Here is a 24,042-nt window from a genome sequence, read left to right as displayed (position 1 = left end):
AAACAGCTTTACAGATATCAAATGACATTTTCTGTGAACAGTAAAAAAAATATCGATTCTCCAATGAAATATGGTTGAAAAACAGACATTTCTTTTCCCGTATTTATTGTTTTCGTTGCTGATATGCTTTCTGAATGCCAGTTTTGTATTTTATATCTCCATTCATTTTTTCATGTAACATAAAATTTACCAATTGGGGTGCTTGTTTTTTAGAAGAACCCTAGTGGTTTAACACCATATGTTGTATTGTATTGTATTTGTATTTGTATTGTATTGTATTGTATTGTATTGTATTGTATTGTATTGTATTGTATTGTATTGTATTGTATTGTATTGTATTGTATTGTATTGTATTGTATTGTATTGTATTGTATTGTATTGTATTGTATTTCTATTGGCACGAGTTTATTTTACTTGTTTGCCTTATTTATATTGCTAAACAGATGATTGGAGGATAAAAACGGGGAGAAGTCTGGGAATCAGACATAAATAGGGAAATAGCTATATTTTGTAGATGTTACAACAATTTCAGATTCTTTTTGATAAATGTGTTTGGCTCTGAAAAGAGCCTTCTTCAGCAAAAGCTGTTTTCGAACTCATCAACTTGTCGTCAGCTTTTCATCTTCTGATTCGTCGTTGCCACAGCCATTTTCTCACTGCTATCTTCTTCTGGTACTGATGGTTGCCAATAAATCTGTAACATTCAAATCTTAGTGAACGATTTGATATTTGTTGTACCTCACTGTTCAACTTTGGGCAGTTGCTGTGTCTTTATTTCTCTCTTTAGACGACCGACTTGTGTCGCTTGTTTGACTGCATACTCATAAAACATGTTTCTGGCACCTTCTGTGGTGGCTAGTTGTAACCGTAATGTGTATCTAAAGCTCTTCATGTCATCTCGTTTGGCTTTGTCGTATCTAATCTGTAGTAAATTTAAACGTCTGGTGATTAGTTTAATCTGTTCACATGCTTTACGGAATTTATTTTCGGCAATGTACAATGCCAGTCGGTTATCATTACAAACTTTTTCAGACATGGTTGTTCAAGGTTATCAAACTTTGAAATTAAGATGAAGTTGAAATATCATTCTACACATTTATATTCACCAAACATATTACTCCTTGTCATCTTCAGGTTCTGTCATAAAGTTAGCAAATAGTGTCGACTGACATCGGTGAACATTTCCGGTAGCGGTGAACAAATGTGACACCAACAGGTAAACTGAAGCGTCCCCTCTGTTCAGACGATCGTTTAGGTGTATTACCACCAAATCATGGTACGTCACATCCGGTTGTATACGAAAGTAGGTCTAAAAAAATATTCCCTTGAATTTGACAGTTGTAGGTGATTAATCCGACATTTTATTGCAGTAAAAACATTTCTGTGTCATAAACATATGTCTTGGGTATTTCAAAACACCATTATTTTTTATTTGGAATTTCTATAGAAAATTTTGTAATCTTGAGGTTACATGGTGACTAAACCTTGTACACAGATAAAATAAGGGGAGACATTTGATTGGTTAACTTCCAATGATGTTTTTTTTCTGATATGCAATGAAATGTTATGTGAATTTTTTTCTATAGTACTGGACAGGATAAAACTTTACTCATGCCAAGTATTTCTTTATTTGAAACAAAGATAAATTCTGCACATTTTTTTGAAAAGTGCAAATTTAACAAAGACTAATAGGGGGAAATCAATGGTGGTATTACACCTTAACATGACACTCTCTGGAAAAACATTTGTTAAAGAACCAATCAGATAATGTTGATTTTTTTGTTTGTCTAAGATGTGAAAATTATGATGTATATTGATAGTTGAATGACGGATTAATAAAGTACATTGAAGATTAGTGTATCCAATTGCTATTTAAAGATTCGCCAATCAAATCTTTTTATTCATTAATATATTCAAACACGTTAATTTTCACCATTTAGACTTAAAAAAAACCAACAATATCTGATTGGTTCTTTAACAAATGTTTCTTTTTAAAATCATTTAAAGATTTTGTCAATCAAATTCCAGAGAGTGTCATGTTAACGATCGTCTGAACAGAGGGGACGCTTCAGTTAACCTGTTGGTGTCACATTTGTTCACTGCTACCGGAAATGTTCACCGATGTCAGTCGACACTATTTGCTATCTTTATGACAGAACATGAATATGACACAGAGTAATATGTTTGATGAATATAAAGTTGCAGCATAATATATCCACATTATCTTTCTAAGCTGCAAACACTTGGAATAAAAATGTCTGAAAAATTCTGTAGTGATAAAAGACTGGCACTATCTGTCCGTAAAGCATGTGAACAGATTAAAATGATCAACAGCCGTTTAGATTCACTACAAATAAGATACGAAAATACCAACCGAGATGACATGAGTAGCTTTAGATTCACATTTACGGTTACAACTAGCCACGACAGAAAGCTCCAGAAACATGAGTTTGGTATCAGACAGAAAACACATGTCGCTCAACTAAAGAGAAAATTAAAGACACAGAAACTGTCGAATGTTGACTGTGACAGTGAGTAACAAGTCACAACATCGGATTTCAACATTGCAGACTTTGCATCTATGTCAGTGGAAGTCATTAGAAAGAAATAAGAAGGCTCTTTTCAGAGCCAACACACATTTTCCAAAACGAATTTGATTTTGTTGTAACAGTCATGATATAGCTATTTTCCTATTTCTGTTTGATTTTGAGTCTTTTACCACGTTATCTTTACGATATAAATACAGGCGAACAAATATATCCTTGTATGTATTTCTGACATTCTTGGAAATTTTGAAATTGTGAACGTTATACCCTAAAGCTTTCTTTGAGATCCAATTCCCCCAAAAAGTTTATTTAAAAAAAATAAAAATAAAAGGATCACACAATGGTGTATCCTTTACAATTCCGAGTACTTAACTTTTTTTTAATTAACTACTCTCTATGGTTTATTCCTGTTTTTGTATTATTTAAGAGGTTTCTTGATATTGTTTTCTAAGTGTGTTTTTGTTTTTTGTTAGTAACTTTTGACATCCTACTGCGGTTCTAAAACGACTATGAAATGTGTCCTTATGTTTGTTCAGTTCTATATAGATATAAGAAGATGTGGTATGAGTGCCAATGAGACAACTCTCCATCCAAATCACAATTCATAAAAGTAAACCATTATAGGTCAAAGTACAGTAGTATGTTTATAAGTGCAGTGTGTCTCTCACCTTTATGCTACGTATATCAAATCAAACTTTAGAATAATATACAATGTATAGGGATGCAAGAAAGAAACCCTGTATTCCTATGCTATCGTTCGAGTCTTGACATGGACATTTGATCAAGGCATCGTAAAATCATACATGTATAGTCGATAGCTAATAAATAAGTAGAAATAAAACAGTAAGAAAATAGGAAGCTATACTGAAAAAAGATATGCCAAAAAATAAATAAATACAAAAGACAAACAAACAAAAAGAGAAGTCTACAAATAACCATAGACATATAAAAATCGGACAACAAGAGCTTTGCGAGAAAACCCCAAAAACATTTAAAAAAAAAGAGCCCTTCAATTGTTGTGACATCAATACAGCGAACTACGTGTTTTTATCTCATATAGACTTTGCTCTTTCGACAATTATATTGAATACTTAAAACTCTCAAGCCAATAAAAAGCCCTGAATCTGTTTACAGAAAGTCGTTATATGAAGGGACGTAGTACTATTGATCATATAAAGTCATTATCGTCAATTATTGAAACAAGAAAGCTAAAGCGTTTGTCGACTTTCACAGCTTTTATAGACTTCCGAAAGGCGTACGATGGGATAGACCGTAATTTGTTATGTCAGAAATTGCTTGATATTGGAATATGCGGGAATATGTATAATTCTATCGTGTCGTTATATAAGTCAGTAGAGTGCTGTGTTCGGGTAAATGGTCAATTAACGGACTGGTTCAATGTTCAATGCGGTCTAAAACAAGGTTGTTTGCTCTCACCATTACTTTTTAATGTGTATGTGAACGGTCTTGTTACGTATATATGTTCATTAAATGTTGGAATAAATATTGACGAGGAAAATGTGTCGATTCTACTTTACGCTGACGACCTTGTTTTGTTAGCTGGCTCGGAATCAGACTTACAAGTTTTGCTGGATGGGCTTCAGCTCTGGTGTGCAGAGAATAAGATGACAATAAATCATAACAAGTCAAACGTTGTTCATTTCCGACCAAATTCGACCCCAAGGACAATAAACAGTTTTAAATGTGGCGAACTTGACATAAATGTGGTGGGAAAATATACATACCTAGGTTTAGTGTTAACGGAGCATTTGGACTATCAAATAATGGCGAAACACGTAGCAGCATCCGCCAACCGTGCCTTGGGACTAGTGATATCTAAATATAAATCCTTTGGAGGACTACCGTTTGATTCTTTCACAAAATTGTATGACTCGATTGTTTGGAGTACAATCAGCTACGGAGCGGCAGTGTGGGGTGATAGAACATTTTCATGTATAAATTCGATACAAAATAAGGCAATTCGTTTTTATATGGGAGTCGGACGGTATACACCTAATGTAGCAGTGAATGGAGATTCAGCCTGGAAACCACCTTGTGTAAGGCAGTGGCGAACTGTTATAAATCAATGGAATCGTTTAAGGTATATGAACACTGATCGACTAAATAAAAGAATTCATAACTGGGCGGAACATAGTTTTAGGCGTTATAAAGCATGTAAAAATTCAAATTATAGACTTTATCAGCAGTTTGAATCGTGTAATATTAGTGACTGGTATAATGACACGAACATTCACAAAACTACGGTGTTAGCGAAAATAGAAGATAAACTTTTAACCGATTTTAGAAATAAGTGGACGGAAGATCTACATGGAGTTTCTGCAAGACGTATGGATGGTGGTAGTAACAAATTAAGGACATATAGAACATTTAAAACCGAAATTAGTTGTGAACTTTATTTAAAAACACTATTATCTCCTGCTCAACGTAGAGCATATTCGCAATTCAGATGTGGGGTTGCACCCATACGAATCGAAACCGGGCGCTTCGAACGTTTACCAATGCATGAACGGACTTGCTTTATGTGTGAAACTATAACTGAAACTGAGGAACATGTACTAATTGAATGTCTACTTTATGACGATTTAAGGAACGAACTTTATGAATATATAAACAGTGTAGATGAGAACTTTAACATGTTGACGAACCGTGAGAAACTGTCTTTTGTGTTGGGATGCCAAAACGTTAATGTTATTTACAAATGTGCCAAAACCTGCAAATCTATTTTAGACAGAAGGAGACGTTTTTTATATCGATAAATTTTTTTAGGCTGTTAAATTTTTGTAATTTGTTTAAGAAATTTGAATAAGTGCATGTACATAGTTTTATAAAGTCCTTTTATTGTTTGATGAAATTTTACTTTTTGTCTCTCATAATTCTTTTAAGAATGGCATTAATATATATTTATGTTTTATGATATATGTAAATATTGTATTGTGTATATTAATGGTGAGACGTTAATAAACTATCTATCTATCTATCTATACAATATTTTTATCAGTAGAATTATACCGTCTATATCAGTTACTAACTTAAAGTAAAGTAGTTTGTCGGCAGGAGATTTGGATGGTCTTAACAAAAAATTACTCCATGATAGTATCTAATTTACATGTATCTGCGTTCCAATTTTTTTAAGGTTTCGATTTCAAATCTTCACAAAGAATTTTGTAAAACCTAAAATTCTTACACCAAATTTTGCTCCCGTTCAATAATAAAAACGTAAGGGGTTCCGCGTCTCGCCTATGATTGTTGCTGTCGGTGACTTACGTGAAATGGTGACTGGATTTTTTTTAGAAAAACTTTACTTTAGACGCTATTTCTTGATATTGAAGTTCAGCTTCTGTCTAAGTTTCATAACTATCCACGAAGGTCTGTATCAAAAGGAAACGCACTGTTTTTTTTTTTATTAAAAGTTGTTTCCGTTTGCAAACAATATAACGCGAACAAATTAGTCAGCGTTTCATTTTAACAAGACCTTCAGAAAGGAGAAAGTTTTGATGTGTATGAAATGTTTGGAATTTACATTCTGTTACCATCTATCCCCCTTTTCACATAGAGACTTCATAAATACACAAAATTGAAATTCTTTTTTCCAAGTTATATTTTGTATCAATAATAATAATAGTAGTAACATAACATATTGTAAAATATTCTAATGTATAAATAGAACCCAACTATTCTCAAGGTTAACAGTAAGATCTGGAATGTAAATGCCGATTACTAGTAATATCAAGTCATGTGGTATATTATATATATACATATGAGAATTTTAGACACGTGATATTTTCTGTGGTTCTTCGGATGAGAAACTTTTCAGTCTTTTTCGTCGCTCTGGAGACAAGTTCCCAGTCATATGTAGGGTTTCACCAGAAAATTGTGAATGAATTGAATTATTATGAGATACAGGTGACGATGGAGATCGAGTTCGATTTTCTTGGTTTGATTGTGATATTTTATGTTTTTCATATGGCGATCGAGGCGAGGAAGGCAGGCTTTGGGACGGAGGAATATGAGTTTTGGTTTGTAGTAATATGATTTCTGGATTTTCATCGTCTGGAGTTGTAGCAACTGGATGGCGAGGGGAACCAAATACACTTCCCTGTGAGTGTAGAGAATCAGTTGGAGTCGTCTGAATCGCAGTTCCCATGCGTGGTTGATTGCTTAATGCAAAGTAATTTCCCATTTTTGGTTTGATCACGGGATAAGAATTATGAATATCACTTTCGGATTTGGATACTATTCTTGTGTCGGGGATATTCCTTGGAGGTAAATCTGGACGAGTTGTTTCCAGAAGTGATTGATTACTGGCAGATACTGATTGCTTTGGAGTCGTCTGATTTAATAAATCAAGACGGTTTCCGTCATATCTATGAGCACTTCGAACTTGTCCAGACTCGTGTAATGGAAGATAGTGTTGACCAGGCGGTTCTAAAGGAACGATACCGCCATTAGAAAACACAGGGTTGTCAAAACAAACAATATCTCCGTTTTTCTTTCCAGAATGTTTTTGTTTCTGTTTTTTTGCCGGCGTTCCTATCTCGTTGTAGTTTGTAATTCTGGCTTTCGTTTCTTCAAGCATTTTGTGGAGACCTGAAAAAAACAGAGACGAATATGAGAAATTGATTATTAGAATGAACAGAGCAAATGTTATTCACCACAGGTAAGTTACACGTTAAGCATAAGACTACTGGAAGGATAATAAATGTATTTGTTTTGTTCTAGCTAATTTACTTTATACTATCTCAATAGTGTTTTGATGAAGATCTACATACAATGATATATGTTGCTACCACACAGTCCATACATATTTTTAGTACTTGGTTTTTTATTTGTGTGAATAAAAGAACATAGGAACACCAAGTTCGCAACCAATAGTCTATACCCTTAAAATGATAAAATGATAATATATAGACAGCTTTATATATTGCTACAATTCAGATAAAAGCAAATATCATGGCACCTGTCCTAAGTCAGAAAATAAGTAAGTTTAGTGGTTGTCGATTTGTTGGTGTGGTTCAAACGTGTTTCTCGTTTCTCGTTTTTCATATAGGTTAGACAGTTGGTTTTCCTGTTGGAATGGCTTAACATTAGTCATTTATGGGGCCATTTATTGCTTGCTGTTTTGTGTGAGTCAAGGCTCCGTGTTGAAGGCCGTACTTTGACCTATAGATAATGTTTTACTTTTATAAATTGTGACATGGATGAAGAGTTGTCTCATTTGCAATCATACCATATCTACTTTATTCGAAAATGCTGAAACAACCTTAAAAATAGAATTTTCTAAATACAATGTCGTATCGTAAATTTTTGATTGATATTGTCAATAAATTAAATTTCATCTTTCCAGTTTACTAATCTAGATTTGTTTCAGATAAAGACAAAGTCATGTCCATACACTAACCCGAATAGTATAGTCCCTCCCCGTAATATGTCTCTTCATCTTACGATAACGTAGTAATCGTAGATCAGCGGAATATAACGACTGAATTGTTCGGGTTTTACAAACTCTAGTATTAAATCTTACCTGTTGTCTTCCTCCAAAAACAATATACGACAGCAACAATTACAATAACCAGAACAACACAAAGAGACCCGAGTAGAGCTATCACTACAATGTCCGCCAATCGGAAGTCTTCCTGTTCTGGTGACGAAGATGATAGATCTGGAATTGCAAGACCTGGATTTGCTTTACATTCGGCAACTGACAGTTTGTCTCCTATTACCGTTCTTACATTTTCGGATTTAATCATCAAATTGTCGTTGTCATAGGAACCAACCTAAAATTTAAACATTATAAAACAAGCATTAACAAGAGAAAAAAATCACCAGTGAATAGTATAACAGAACATTTTCAACGGATTCTTCAAGTATAGTTTGTTCTTAAGTTGCGCTGTTACACCACTGTTGTAGGGAGTGTTGAGTGCCAATAAACATGTTTAACTACACCACATATTTGTATATCATAAATTGTTTTGTTATAAATAAGGCCGTTAGTTTTCTCGTTTGAATTGCTTCAAATTTTTCCAGTCTGTGCCTTTTATAGTCGACTATACGGTATGGATTTTACTTAATACTGAAGGCCGTACGGTTGCCAAAAACTGCTTACGTCCACTTTATTTGAACTTTGGTGGATAGTTGTCTCATTGGCAATCATACCACATCGCATTATTTTTATTGTTACAGTTAGTCAAATAAATAAATTAGATTTCAGTAATGTAGGTTTTTTTTGTATATGTAACTCTAAATCATTGTTTTCTTTGTTTATTTTCTGTGACCATACATATAAATTTATCCTTCTGTGCAATTAATGCTTTTTTAATGAATTTTCATAGTTTAAAGTTCGTCGAGTTTTACCTCGACCTTGGCATTGAGAGAAATGTTTTGTTCCGTGTCATTCAGCAAAAAATCATTTTAACGTAAATTTAAAATACTAAACTTGTGATACGAACCGAAAGTCATGATCTTCATAACACTATATAAATTGAATATTAAGAAACATTGCACGACGATAAAGCAATATTGTAAAATGTATGAAGGGGAAACATATTATATTTCATATAACCATTCAGTTAATATATATTTTTTACATCTTTTTTATATTATGAGCTGTTCTAGTTTGCTTGACCAAATAGAAAATTATTATTTGAAAAGTCCGAAACAATTTTGCATACTGATTTTGATTCAGTTTTCAAACTTAAAAATGCGTTTGACCTGTATCAATAATATTTTAAACTCAAAATTATTATATTAAGTTTTGTCTCTCTTCAGCTACTTCAAATGTTAAAAATGTAGCTCATATTTACCCGTCATTCACTATGTAAAAGTTCGATAGCATTTAGAAAAGGTACCAGAATTTAAATCGAATAGAAAAATTAAAAAAAGAACAAATAAATTTCAAGTACGAAGTTGAAGAGCATTGAGGGTCAAAAACCCGAACGGTTTTGCCAAATACAACTGTTAAGGAAATATATTCCTGGTGTAAGAAATACATAACACGTCTAATGTAATGTCATGTGGAATTACCAGAACGTTTTAAACAATGACCCCCCCCCAAAAAAAAAAAAAAAACCAAACCAAACCAAACCAAACCCAACATATCCCATTTGGTCCATGAAAAAGAAAAGTGCAATTTTGATACCGGTACTAGTATAAGAAACTGATTTACAAATCATAATCTTAAAATAAACACTGTGAATATGATAGTTACCTCTGCATATACATATTCATCTCCATCTTTTCTTATTTGAAGAATCTGGAAACCAACATCGCCATTTCTGTTTTTATCAAAGACGTTAAAAGATATCTGATTATCGTCCAATATTGTAACTTCTGCTATTTTATTCCGAACAAAGTCGATATTCCTATTATAGTTTGCACAAGGAAATTCGGCCTCTCCTTGGCATAATTCTGGTTTGGCTATTGCAATACCTTTAGTCAATGCTTTAACAGCTAATATACAATGTGAAACTCTTCCATCAGCCATTATGCCATTTGTATCTGTTATTGTTATATTTTCAGAACATGGTTTGGGAAATGTTTTAACGAAATCGTCTTCGAAATAACATTGAAAATAATTTCGAAAAAATTTCTTATACCAGTAACTCGCTGTGTCTAAGGAAGAAGTCTTCTTAATTAGGTTTTGAACAAAGTTTGTATTTGTAGCTCTCGTTTTTATCTTGAAGGAAATTGAACCTTCGATCATTTCTCCAAACATGTTCTTTATATTTCTACTGTCAGCCCAATCGTCGCTTCCGATAAAAATATATTTAGCACCCGTTTTTTCAATTTTTTCAATGTCTCTTATATGAGACAAAATATCAACCATTCGCCCTTCTGTTCCAAAGTATATAAACAGATTCGTTCCTTTGTTCATAATGGATTTCAGACCGTTCTGAATTTCAAAATTCCACAGTGCAGTATCTTCTTGTTGCACTGTTATTTCTCCTACGATACAAATACCAGAGGCATTTGCCACACGTTTAAAAGCATCTTTTCCTTTGCTTCCATAATTGCTATTTACATAAACTATACCAACTGATTGCCAACCCATAGCATTAAGAACCTCAACCATTGCATGTGCTTGATCTACATCACTCGGAACTGTTCTTAAAAAGTACGGAAAATTTATGTCTTTGTCGTCAAGATCCGGTGACGTTGATGCGTATGAAATTGACGGAAGAGCAATACTAGAAAACATAAAAGTGACGGGAACAGTGACGCCGCTTGGAAAAGGACCCACAACGCCAACAATTTTAGCTGGATCTATGGGGTTTGTTTCAGATGGTATTTTTAGCTTACCAGTAAAGAGATCACTAATAATCATCGATGCTCTGCTTGAACTGTAACAATCATCAAAGACTATTGCTCCAAATTTTATATTAGTTTCCGATTGAGATTCTTTAATGCTATTTAAAAAAGCTTCAACTGAAAGAACATCAAATGACAAATTTCTAAACTCGCCACAACCAAAAGGATCGTCCGATAACCGGTGAAGGGAAAATAATCCTAGAATATAGACATCGCCTTCAATAAATTCGTATGCTATATTTGGCGTCTCTACACACAATTCACATCCTTTTTGACATTTTGAAGAAGGAAATCCGCTTGGAAAATCAGAATTAATGCTCAGAGAACTATTAACATATGACCCTACCTACAAAATAAAGTTTAATGAGTTAAATGCGAATCAAAGCATTAGCTTTAGATTATAAGACTAATGAATACAGATACAAAAGTTGGATGCAAGATTTTCTATACACGTTTAACGTTGATGTTAACGTTTGTGTGGTAATACTAGTTAACTCTACGGTTTGCAAACCGATAAACTTGACTAAATATGATTTAAAATAATAATAAATCACGATCCTGGTTTTAGTATAATTGGGTAGAAACATGATACCTCGACAGTGCACGTGTTTCAAATTTGTGTTTATTTCTAGAACTTCGCTGTTTTCAGTTTGATCTGTGTTTCTTCGTCATGTATTTGTAATGGTTTTCAAATGAAAATCTGTTATATTACATATTAGAACTTACCCTCAAAAGTTGTGAGTTTTTGTACATATTGATGTCGTAAAGTGGGGTCTTTGAATCGGGAACCAGGTCACCGAAGCTATTAAATGTAACAACTCTGCGTTTGTTAATAAATTCCGTTGGAGAAATATCTGGACCTAAAGCAGTGTAGTTCACTATTGTGTTATTCATCGTTTCTAACTTTTTGGAATTGTAATAATCCTCAAAACCTTCGCAGATAACTTTATAACCGGTACATCTTGTATCGAATGCCGTTTTCAAAGAAGTGGTTACAGCAAAAACGCTATCTAAAATAGATACAATAAAGTCCTTCCAATCATCACCGGAAATGGGTCCAAAATTCTTTATGAGCGAAGAAATATCATCTGACGTTGACGCAGACGACCGAATGTTATTTGCATGTTCAAGAACTTCTGGGACATCTAATGTTGACATAGAAACAGTCATAGCCTCGTTCGTAACATCTGGTGCTCCAGATAATACCATAACACGAGTACCTATTGATTCAGACATAATCCATTTTATATTCTTTAATTTTGCTTTAATATTGGCTGTTAGCTGCATTTTACTAAGAAGTTGCTGAATAACGTTTCTTTGACCAAAATACAGTACACCTAATGTATCGTCTGTTGTGTTTTCAACATGTTGTAATAATTTCTGAAGTATGCTGTCTCTGAATGATGTGTCATCAAATGTTTCTGTGGTTTTGAATCCAGGTATGACATTTACGCAAATATTGCGAATTTTTGCGAGCTTGACAATGTTCGTTACTCCATACCGACCGTAATTATCGTCCGTGTGCATTGCTACTACATAGTTCCAGTTGTGCTGTTCCATCAAGTCAACAAACACCTACAAGAAACATGATAACAATATATTGATTGATTGATTGGTGTTTAATAGATATAAGAAGATGTGGTATGAGTGCCAATGAGACAACTCTCCATCCAAGTCACAATTTGTAAAAGAAAACCATTATAGTAACGCTACTTTCAGCACTTTTGTGTTATTCAGAGGCGGTCAGTTTTTCTTGCTGAAGGGAGTAGGTAACAACAGAAACAGACATTATATTTGTTTTGATTGAGTAAAAAGAAGAGAAGTAACACAGTATGTTACCACAGCATTTCCTCCTTGCGTCCAATTCCCGTGTTTACTGTACTTCTTTCAATTGCTATCCCTACACTCGAATTTCAAAAATGAAAAGTTACTGGTATTTAGTTTTTTCAATTGTTTGTTCAGAATGAAGAAAATATATTAAAATAAAAAGCTACCCTTTTGCTTAAACACGTGCGCATAAGAAATGTTATAATTGATATGGAATTGTTCCATGCAAGTTTTGTAACGGGTGGTAAATCAATGATCTTCAGTGCACTTTTTGTATCTTTTTCGCCCACAAACAGGCAGTGGTAGAAGAATACCCTACACCACTGTCACAGATTGAGGGGAGGATCTAGCACACACACACATACCTGTTTAACCCTGCCAAATTATGTACATGTATGTGCCTGTTTCCAGTTAGAATCATGTAGTTCAATGGTTGTCATTTGTTCTTATCTGTTATAAATGTTTTTTTTCTTTCTAAATTGTATTATAAATCAGGGCCTTAGTTTTCACGTTTTCATGCGGTATAGGTTTTCTCATTGCCGAAGGTCTTACGGTTAGCTTATTGCTTATATCCATTTTATTCGAACTCTAGTGGACAGTTGTCTCATTGGCAATCATACCACGTTACCTATCCTTATACTTATACGATAGTCAAATAACACAATTTGTAGGCTCAATTCATGTTAATCCCTTATTTTTTTTCTTTCGAAAACTGAATTACTATCATTATAACAACTAAACTATTATTGTTATTATTAACAGGCATTGTCAATATAAGATATCACTAGCTACATTAAAATAAAAAATACTTACGCGAACTTGGTCATCATCCGAAGGAACCGTTCGGAAGAAGTTAGGACTGTTGCGTAAATCAGGAGACGTTGATGATGGACTTACTACAGGAATGTCCATATTTTCTACCATTTCTAAAACTTTTTGCGTATTTTGACTGCGTGAGGGACCAAGAATACCTGTAATTAAACAACAATAGTCATTAATGTTGATAGAGACGTATGCGTAAGTTTGGACAATACTTGTGTATGTCAATTCCTTAACGTCCAGTGGCAAGTATTTCATACATATTGTCGTCCTGTATATGTTCAAATATGTTTACTCTAGACATAAAGCAGGAAGCACCAAATCAATCGGTTTTATTTGTAGTGCCTGCGTTAATGAAAAAAGATATTTTTACATTTAAGCAGACATTCACAATGAAGACACAGCGACAATACTTGGCATCTAAGTATATGACTATGTGTGCTTTTTAAACGTGTATGTATTTTCATTACCAATGAAATATCCTATTTAAAGGACTTTTAATCAGTTTTCGAATATCAGTATCGTAGACTCAATTATTTGTCCACTTTTTAAATGTTGTGACAAGAAATATATATCGATATGTATTCAAAGGAACAAATCTCAAAATAAATCTTTATCAAAATTTCTAAAACACTTCGCAAACACTATGGTTATGTTACAATAACATAAACTTAATATTATGTAATAATTTTGTTTTAAAATAAAAGTTGCTACCAGCCATTCTAGAATAATGAATTAATGATAAAATTAAAAAATATATATGCAAGAATAGAAGTTATGTCATAATACCTAGATAATATGTAGAACTATTTCCTGTGCAGGATCTCAGATCTGGCGGGAAATAGTAATCCATGGCATCCAGTACACTATACATGCTGTACCGCTCATTACCACAGTCATCGTATAAGTCATATCCTGATAAAAAAGAAAATAAAAAACGTATAAATAGAAACCCCAATAGTGTACAAATACACAAAAACCAGTCTTTGATATTTTAAAAAAATGCTGTTTTAGCTTGAAAACTGGTGACAAAAAATTATCTTCCTACCAAATAGAATTCCTCAATGTTTGCCACGTTTTTTGCAAGGACGCTATGTATATGCTATATATATGCCCCGCTCGGGATGGAAGTTACGAATCAGATCTACATTAGTATATATATATTGTAAATAATAACAAAGAAAAAACAAAAAGCATAAAACAGGGTTTTCGTTTTGCTTTATATGTAACATGCAAAGAGAATAGCCTGAAGGCAAAACGAGTTTTGGGTGAAATTTTACTATGAAATTATATATAACGGTTTAGTTTTAAAGATAAGTACATGTACATGTAATAAAGCGTTATTTTCTTTGTCCTGAGACAACCCTCATTAGGGACCAATTAAAGGCAGCTTTGATTTAGAACCTAATAAGAATCTTAGGGTGGTCCCATACAAGTAATAAAACTCTGTCATAAGACATGTCTATCCTTGGATACTTTCGAAATTCAGGCCCCTGATTGAATCTTCTGGAATTAAGTCGTCAAATATTAAAGGAATGTTTTATTCAAACATGTATACATGTAATCTAGAAACCGTAGAGTGTGACAATTAAAACGACCCGAACGATAATTGATAAGCAAATAGTTGAATCCCCCTTGGATAATCTTTCTTGTAAATATATTTGCCTTTCCAATTTTAACATGGACAGACCAAACTTAAAACCGATTTGTTCGTACAGTGGCGTTTCTTTCTATATTGAAGTTCTCCGTGAAAATGAATGAATCGTTCAAATCGAAAACTTAGCAGTTGACATAAAGCAATGATACAGTGTAAGAAATGTTTTCTGGTCTTTGGTCGGGTTGTTGTCTCTTTGACACATTCCCCATTCCCCATTTCCATTCTCTATTTTATAATGCAGGAAAGAACTTCTGACTGTAAACATTTAACCTTTAAAATGTCAATGTAGAAAACGATTCTAATGCATTTTTTCTGAATATATAAAAGTAAATCAATCTGTATTTGCACGTATATTTTAAACAGCATGTTGTTCCACAGAAAGTTTATAAAAAACCTTAAGAAAATCAAACAAATAGTGGTGATTTGTTAAAGTAACCGAACGTATTGACGTTTTTATTTTATTTAGATCGCATGGAGAGGAAGTTTTCGACTGTCATGAGCATGAACATATTACAATTGTGATTATCAAAAAAGAAAGGAAAAATGAAAACTAAATGGATAATATGCACAGATGATGACCCTGCTTTTTATTACGTTATAAATGGGCATAACCTGAGAACAGTACATTCGAACTTGATCTGTGTTTTGTGGTATAAATGAGCATTGTGTATAAGTTGGGTGTGTATACCATTTGGTTAAGAAAACTTAAGTTATGGACCGAAATCCAATTTTCAGACTCAGAAATAAAACCCACACCTTTAGTTTCTTAAATTTATAGTTCCACAACCAAATATGAACGCTGGATACACAATAGCATGAGTTCGTATCCAGTCGCGGGAAGAACAAATTTGCAGATTTAAACATTGTTGTGCTGTTATTTAAAGTAATTATGAAAAAATATGTGTTTTCAGTAGTGTATCACCTTCACTGGTCAAATGGATCGATTGATCTGTCGTAGAGCTGTACCTTGTTTAAAGTAACGTATTAATCGCAATACATATATTGTAACTATTTCTGTGACTGCATCTTACGATCCTTTGCAATAGATAATTTAGCTGATGTGCATTAGATTCCATCTTTATACCTTATAACTCGATGTACTGTGTTACAACTCTAGATTCTTCTGACGAGGAAAGGTATCAATGGGCCACCAAAAGATCAATTTTAAGTTTAGTCTAGGTGTCCAAGTGGTCTTAAGCGCTGTGAACAGTGCAGACGATGTCGTCCTGGATCGATATCCCAATAGCACGAGTTCGAATCGCGGAGAGGGGAGAACAACAATTTTTTTCAAAAAAGAAAGGAAAAATGAAAACTAAATGGAGAATATGCACAGATGATGGCCCTGCTTTTTATAAATGGGCATAACCTGAGACGTTACATTCGAACTTGATCTATGTTTTGTGGTTTAAATGAGCATTGTGTATAAGTTGGGTGTGTATACCATTTGGTTAAGAAAACTTTTAAAGTTATGGACCGAAATCCAATTTTCAGACGTCCGTACGGACGGACGGACAAGGATATACGGTGACGCCGTGGCATACTATTATTTACATGTAGTGTGCAATTGTCCTAATACGAGAATTTATCGGGTCAATAAAATTCATATCGGTTGAGGCAAAGCCAAACCCGATATGAATTTTATTGACCCGATAAATTCCGTGTTAGGACAATTGTACACTGTGTAACGAATTTATCCTGATTTTGTTACATATTATTATATTCAAATTCAATTTTAGGACAATATCAACAAATAGCTTTTAGATATTTAATCTAAAACTGTGAAAAATTCAAAATATTATGACTATAACAACTCAATTTTTTAAATTTCTTTTTATTATGTCAATGGTATAAGGGAGATAATTCCAATTGACGTAATAAATAAGGGAGATAATTCAATTGACGTGATAAAAAATTGTACTGAAATTTATTAGGACAATGTCAGCCAATCAAATTGCGAGAAATTACTCTAAATCAGGATAAAAACAGTTGTAAATTATACGTTGACCCGAAAGAAACATTTGCTTAAAAACCCTTCCGAACTTATAACCAGCTACCGAAAACTGTCTGTATTTAGCATTTTAATACAAAATACTTAAACTTGCGTTCTTCAAAAGGCAATTATCAAAGAGTTCAGAACCTATATCTGTATAGTAATTTCATATCTACCAAGGAGAATTTAAAGAAAACTCAGTAACTGAATACATACTCCTCGCCTTTTTTTCTCAAACAATGGTAAACCACATGTTTCTCAACCACAAGCAATAAGTAGAATTTAAATAACCAATAAACATAAAAATGTATTATGGCATCTTTTTTTAATGAATTTACCACATATGTTAATATTCGATCAAAACCAGCAATCATCAGAAATACAATCCTAAATATTTTTCAGTGTAAAATTCTAATTCCAACACGGGGTCATATCATATAGTATGGCTATAACCTGAAGATAGACAAGGTAGAAAAAAATAAAAAAGAAAGAGAGAGGGGTTTATCATTTCCCGAACACTTTTAAGTGTGAGATCCAAAGCTACATAAAAAGATTTGCGATTCTATATGTAGGAAACAAATTCAGATACCAGCAAAGTTTGGTAGTTGACGATAACTTATAAAGCACCCCCATCTGTAAGTAAGTCCATGGGAATCCAGAATAACAACCATTGGTACATGTATATTGAATTTTCAATTTTGTTGTGGCCTTCTTAATTATGTAATTTCATTAGTTATGATTCCAATATTCTCAGACAAAACTGACTTCCGGCGGTTTCGGGTGTTAAAAAAAGCATTGCTCCTCATGTTTTATGACTGTATACATGTACTTTATATTCAAAACTTTTTCGAAGTACATATACATGAAAGTAACATTGATGATGAAGCTGATGATCGAAATGATGATGGATTGATGTGAACGTCCAGTAGCAAATATTCCATGCATATCTGTACGGGATTATGCCGTTATTGTTATATGAATATGAACCTTGCTTTGTACTAAAACGCCACGACAAGTCGGGTTTTTAACGCGCTAGTTCACAAGATAATAGTAATAAAAACTTCCAATGATTCATATTATTTTGGTTTGTACGCGGATTTACACGGGTCTCAATTTTTAATACAAATCACATTTATATCTTTAAAGGATATATACAACCAAATTCTTTAATTTTAGAAAGCAAAATGTAAGGTGAATCTCATTCAGTACTTCACCTCTTAAAATCGGTATAAAATCAAAATGCGAACAATTATTGTTCAAATTGAAATTTTGTTCTTAAAAAAAATGTACAAGCGATTTGATAAAACGATAGCTAAGCTTTGTGTTATAATTATCTTGATATATATCTTGTCATAAGGATAAGTCATCCAGAAACAAGTAATTTGGGATAATTTGTGTTATTTATACAGCCTTTGGTACTTGTTCGTATTATGTTAAAACAGTTTTTGTATGAATTGGACCATTTTATTGGCTTTTGAACAAGTATGACCTTGTTTGTGTCTGGGGGAAATTTTAATGACTGAATAAGGGAAAAGTTCAATGTAATACGAATATTCTTCGTATATCTCGTCTTCTAATTCCCCCAATTAAATCTCTAAAACGTCTGCACACATTTTCACCTTCCAAACCTTACACAAGTTATTAAAACTTTAAACTTTTAAACATGCTTTCAAGATAAACAGGAATTAATATCATGAAACTTTCTACATGTAAATGATTAATGTGCAGATTCTTTAAATCCCATGATATGCAATTATTTCTGTGTCCGTTTTACTGCACTTAAATTCAAAGTAAACAAAAGTCAAAATAAACGTAGTTTTAACAGCATGAATGTGAATACATGCATAAAAGAATATGTGGGATACACGGCTAATGCGAAAACAACCCAACAACCAGAAAAAAACAGAAAATAACCTATTCGAGATATTTTTCTGGTTATTGGAATGTTTTTTCATTGGTGTGTACCCCGCATCTTCTACAGTTGATCAAGACTAAAACCGGTGCAACGGGCCGTCTAATGAGATTTGAGTTTCTTTAGTTTCGTGTTGAAGGCCCCACTGTGACCTTGAAATGAAGAACAGCAACAAAAGTAACGTTCCATTGACTTTGTGTGTTTTTGCTGTGCATTGTTACGCCTGTCCCATTCAGTCAGGAGTCTCTGGCCTTTGTAAATATAAAAAAGAAGATGTGGTATGATTGCCAATGAGACTACTATCCACAAGAGACCAAAATGGCACAGTAATTAACAACTATAGGTCATTTTTATTTAGTTCATTTATATATCTCGGAGTTTAGTGTAATTTCCGTTTTCACTGAACTACAATGTACATGTAGTACATTATGTGTTTAGGGGCCAGCTGAAGCCCGCCTCCGGGTGTGGGATTTTCTCGCTGTCACGATTGAAGACTCATTAGTGGCCCAAGGCTTTTTTCTGCTCTTAGGTCAGTTTTTTTGTTGAATTTTTGACATTTTTTTTAATTCCCCATTCTCAATTTTAATGTACCTATTTTGTGTCATAGATGGATACTCAATACCCTTTATTTTGTATTAGATGTTGATAAAACAAAAACATATTTTAAATTTTTAGACTATTTGTCTGATTAAAAATCAATCATAGTACAAATCTCTATTTAAAGCTAAAGTCTCAAAACAGAAATACTGTGAGCATAGTTTTACAACTCAAAGCCGGAAATTCTATTTGTATAAATAAGGCAAAGTCCAAGCATGTTTTGTTGTGACAAACACGAAATAACAATGGGATAAACAAAAATCAGATGTAAATACATCATTATGCAAGAAAGGATCAAAGAAAGTTTCAATGAAATACACTTAGCGGCTTTGGATATATTGCTTTACACTGCGGCAAGATGAGCACCCATAATTTGATATGTGGTAAACTGTCCTGCTATAATGGGCGTAATCGTTTAGCCTTTGCACTGTATACCGTTTCTGATGATTCCTGATATGTATGTGCTACTTGCTTTGGGGAACCCTAATGATATATACCCTTATCAAATCATAGAAAGATATACAAACAAACAAAAAGAAGATGTACAACATTCTAGGTAATAAAACATCAGATTTTTTATGAATCATTAAACCCATTTAAATGGAGTTGCGGATACAAAGAGCAGAATATTGAGCAAATGAACAGTATAACAGACATACATATATTTTATGATAGTATGATACTAAACCCCTAACGGGAGGGATTGTACCTGATATTCATATGATGAAGACATAATCTTTCAATCAGTTTAATTGAGGTCTGGAGCTGGCATGTCAGTTAACTGCTAGACTAAAGTAGTCTGTTGTTATTTATGTATTATTGTCATTTTATTTATTTTCTTTTGTTACATCTTTTGACATCAGACTCGGACTTCTCTTGAACTGAATTTTAATGTGCGTATTGTTATTCTTTTACTTTTCTACATTGGCTAGAGGTATAGGGGGAGGGTTGAGATCTCATAAACATGTTTAACCCCGCCGCAATTTTGCGCCTGTCCCAAGTCAGGAGCCTCTGGCCTTTGTTAGTCTTGTATGATTTTAAATTTTAGTTTCTTGTGTATAATTCGGAGTTTAGTATGACGTCCATTATCACTGTACTATTATGCATATTTTAGGGGCCAGCTCAAGGACACCTACGGGTGCGGGAATTCTCGCTACATTGAAGACCCATTGGTTGCCTTCGGCTGTTGTTTGCTCTATGGTCGGGTGGTTGTCGCTTTGACATATTCACCATTTCCTTTCTCAATTTTATAGATCAATAAACACTCCTAATTCATCACTTAAAGCGGGAGTGTAATGAAATATGCTGATCGAAAAAAAAGATATTGTTTAGGAAAAGACACTCATTTGGAGTGTTAAATTACATGCAAGTACAGAATTGAAATAAAATTTTATCTTGATAATTGATTGAATTGTTTGATAATTTCTTTATTCATTTTGATAAGGGGAGGATCAGTTATTATTTTGGGTGATAATTTATTTTGCTACGAATGCTTATGTTTTTCTCACTTTGGATACATTAAAAATTGTGTTTCCAGACCTACGTTTTGAGTTGCAGATAGTTAATTTTCACCCAATCGTATGTAAATATATTCAATCTCGGTTCTAACCGGTCCTGAACCCCACCCCTATAATTAAAATGCTCTTCCCCTTATCATGTAATGCATGTGCATTAAATTGAGAGATAGAGAGAGTTATTTTCAACAAACGCGTGGATCCCCTTTAAACACAAGGAAATGCCTGTACCATGTCAGGAAGGAATAAGAAAATTGTATTTTATTTTGAGATCTTGATTTTGACATTTGATAAGGGTCTTTCCGTTTTTGAATTTATTTGGAGTTCGTTTTTTTGTTTTCTACATATGAGTTTTAGTTTCAATTTACGCGACCTATTTCCCAATTGCTAAATTAAGATCCGGATTGTTGATATCAATTCAACCATGGCACAAATTACGAGCTGTTATTTAAGATAGACGAACTTACCAAATTTAACTCCTGGTACCAATGTCACATTATTTAATCTAGACACTGCCCAATCTATTGCAACAACAGTCATTAAGGCAGAGGTAGCAATGTCTTGACATTCTTCATCCCCAGATGTTTGTCTCAAACTTAAAATGACCGAAAATCTAGCCTCAGCATCCGGGTTTTTCTGTAGAGGTTTTGCAAAACATTGCTCGTAACTCGAACACAACTGAATGGAAGTGAATAACACTAATATAACCACACACGAAATCATATCTCCACTTGTTCATAACTTGACGAAATTAAACAACACTTTTGAGAGTGATTGAGCCAGGTATAATTATCTAGTTGGATTACATTGTCAACACAGAGTGGTCATCGCCTAATCCTGTCATAATCTTGTATATATCCTAATCTTTATCACTTGAAATAACATAATTGATACGCCAGTTTATAATTAAGATTTGATAGAAATATCACCGTTAGAGATCCGTCTCAAATATTTAAAATTATTTAATATAAAGTGACAAAAGGTAAACAGAGGCCTAATACAGGTAAAAATGTTACCTGCACAGGTAGATAATGTATATTTAAAACTATTTTATTCTTAATTGGAAAATACCAGACACTTTAAATATTCAAGTATTATGTATTAAAAATTGACAATATGGTTTAAATTGTAAGTAGCCAGTGTAAATAAACAACTGACCATACAAATATAGTCCCGTTAGCCCCGGGAAAGTAGACATTCCTTTAACCATCTTTGTATTGTTGGTAGTCATTCATGACTGACATAAAAACTACATTCAGTCAATCAAAGAACACGTGACGTGATGAAAAATACATCACATGCTTCAGTGATGTATATAATAATACTTTTAAATGGCAAATTATAAACAAATAACAGATCATCATACTTTCAGTATTTTAAAATCTCATGTTAATGGTTAAGTAAATACACAATAAAAATTGAAGATAGAATTTACTACAATTACTCAAACGTTATGCCAGAGAGTAGACATATAAAAATATATGTCTCTGGTTATGCTCAAACACGTTTTTCTCAATCGAAAAAATAATCTAAATATTAAACAATGTTAAATTCCATACCACTCGTCATTACCTAATCCCAATCCCTGCTAACTGAAACGACGCAGGCTATCGCATTTAAAACATAATAATTGTAAAATAACAAAAAATATTTTAAAAAACTTCAGGAGAAGAAGAAGAAAAAAAAAACAGAAATAAAACCCACACCTTTAGTTTCTTAAATTTATAGTTCCACAACCAAATATGAGCGCTGGATACACAATAGCATGAGTTCGCATCCACATGATCCAGTCGCGGGAAGAAAAAAACTTTGATTCCGCAAATTTGCAGATTTAAATATTGTTGTGCTGTTATTTAAAGTAATTATTAAAAAAATATGTGTTTTCAGTAGTGTATCACCTTCACTGGTCAAATGGATCGATTGATCTATCGTAGAGCTGTACCTTGTTTAAAGTAACATTTTAATTGCAATACATTCTGTGACTGCATCTTACGATCCTTTGCGATACATAATTTAGTTGATGCCTTATAACTCGATGTACTGTGTTACAACTCTAGATTGTTCTGACGAGAAAGGTATCAATGGCCCACCAACAGATCAATTTTAAGTTCAGTCTAGGTGTCCGAGTGGTCTTAAGCGCTGTGAACAGTACAGACGATGTCGTCTCTGTCGATATCCCCATAGCACGAGTTCGAATCCCGGCGAGGGGAGAACAACAATTTGTTTTCGCATATTTGCGGAATTAACATTGTTATACTGTAATTTAGAGTATATATGCTCTATCTGTGTTTTTTAACAATGCCCTTTGTGGAAACTGTCCTTAATTTTCTTATCGAAAATTCTTCTCGAGCAAGTCTTTCGGCCCTTGACCAACCCTCGTTGTGGTCTATGATAGTGATGGTAAGGTTTTTGAGATCACCATTGGCGTGCCAAAATGTTTTTAAATGACGACTAACAGATAGGTCGGGCTTGCATGACCATTAATGCATTTGTTGAATGGTTGTTTTGTCTCGCAAACATACTCCATGCCACATCGACATTGAAGAAGGTAAATCACGTTCTGAGTTTTGCAAGTTACATTGCAATATATGGTATAAACAGACCAAATGCAGTGGTAAGGAAATGATTGAGTATTCAGTATTTGTTGGCAAGTCAGATGTCGTCTGTTACCACACGACTTACACTATCCTGCAGTTGGGGAGCTTTTGTTGGAGGAAACATCAGCACTCAGAAATAAGTCTTTCAGACCTGCTGGTTTTCGAAAAGCTAGAACAGAATGTCTGGAAAAGATCTTGGATAATTTTGGGTGTTTGACAATAATCTGCAAATTGGCCCGGATCAAACGGGAAAGGTTA

General features: G+C 33.5%; 1 protein-coding gene across 1 annotated transcript; it reads right to left on the bottom strand.

Annotated features, from left to right (window-relative positions):
* Positions 1-6,147: 6,147 nt before the first annotated feature.
* LOC139483371 (uncharacterized) lies at positions 6,148-22,440 on the bottom strand. The gene is made up of 7 exons (XM_071267393.1): positions 21,655-22,440; positions 14,307-14,432; positions 13,512-13,669; positions 11,598-12,446; positions 9,772-11,217; positions 8,089-8,341; positions 6,148-7,154 (listed from the first exon to the last, which is right to left on the bottom strand). Exons 1-7 carry the CDS (start codon positions 21,908-21,910, stop codon positions 6,334-6,336), a joined length of 3,909 nt encoding a protein of 1,302 aa, XP_071123494.1. The 5' UTR covers positions 21,911-22,440; the 3' UTR covers positions 6,148-6,333.
* Positions 22,441-24,042: the final 1,602 nt, after the last annotated feature.

Source organism: Mytilus edulis, chromosome 1 (assembly GCF_963676685.1).
Source record: "Mytilus edulis chromosome 1, xbMytEdul2.2, whole genome shotgun sequence".
NCBI classification, from domain to species: domain Eukaryota; kingdom Metazoa; phylum Mollusca; class Bivalvia; order Mytilida; family Mytilidae; genus Mytilus; species Mytilus edulis.
The sequence above is the reverse complement of the archived record's forward strand: the minus strand, read 5'-3'. Positions and strand labels throughout refer to the sequence as shown.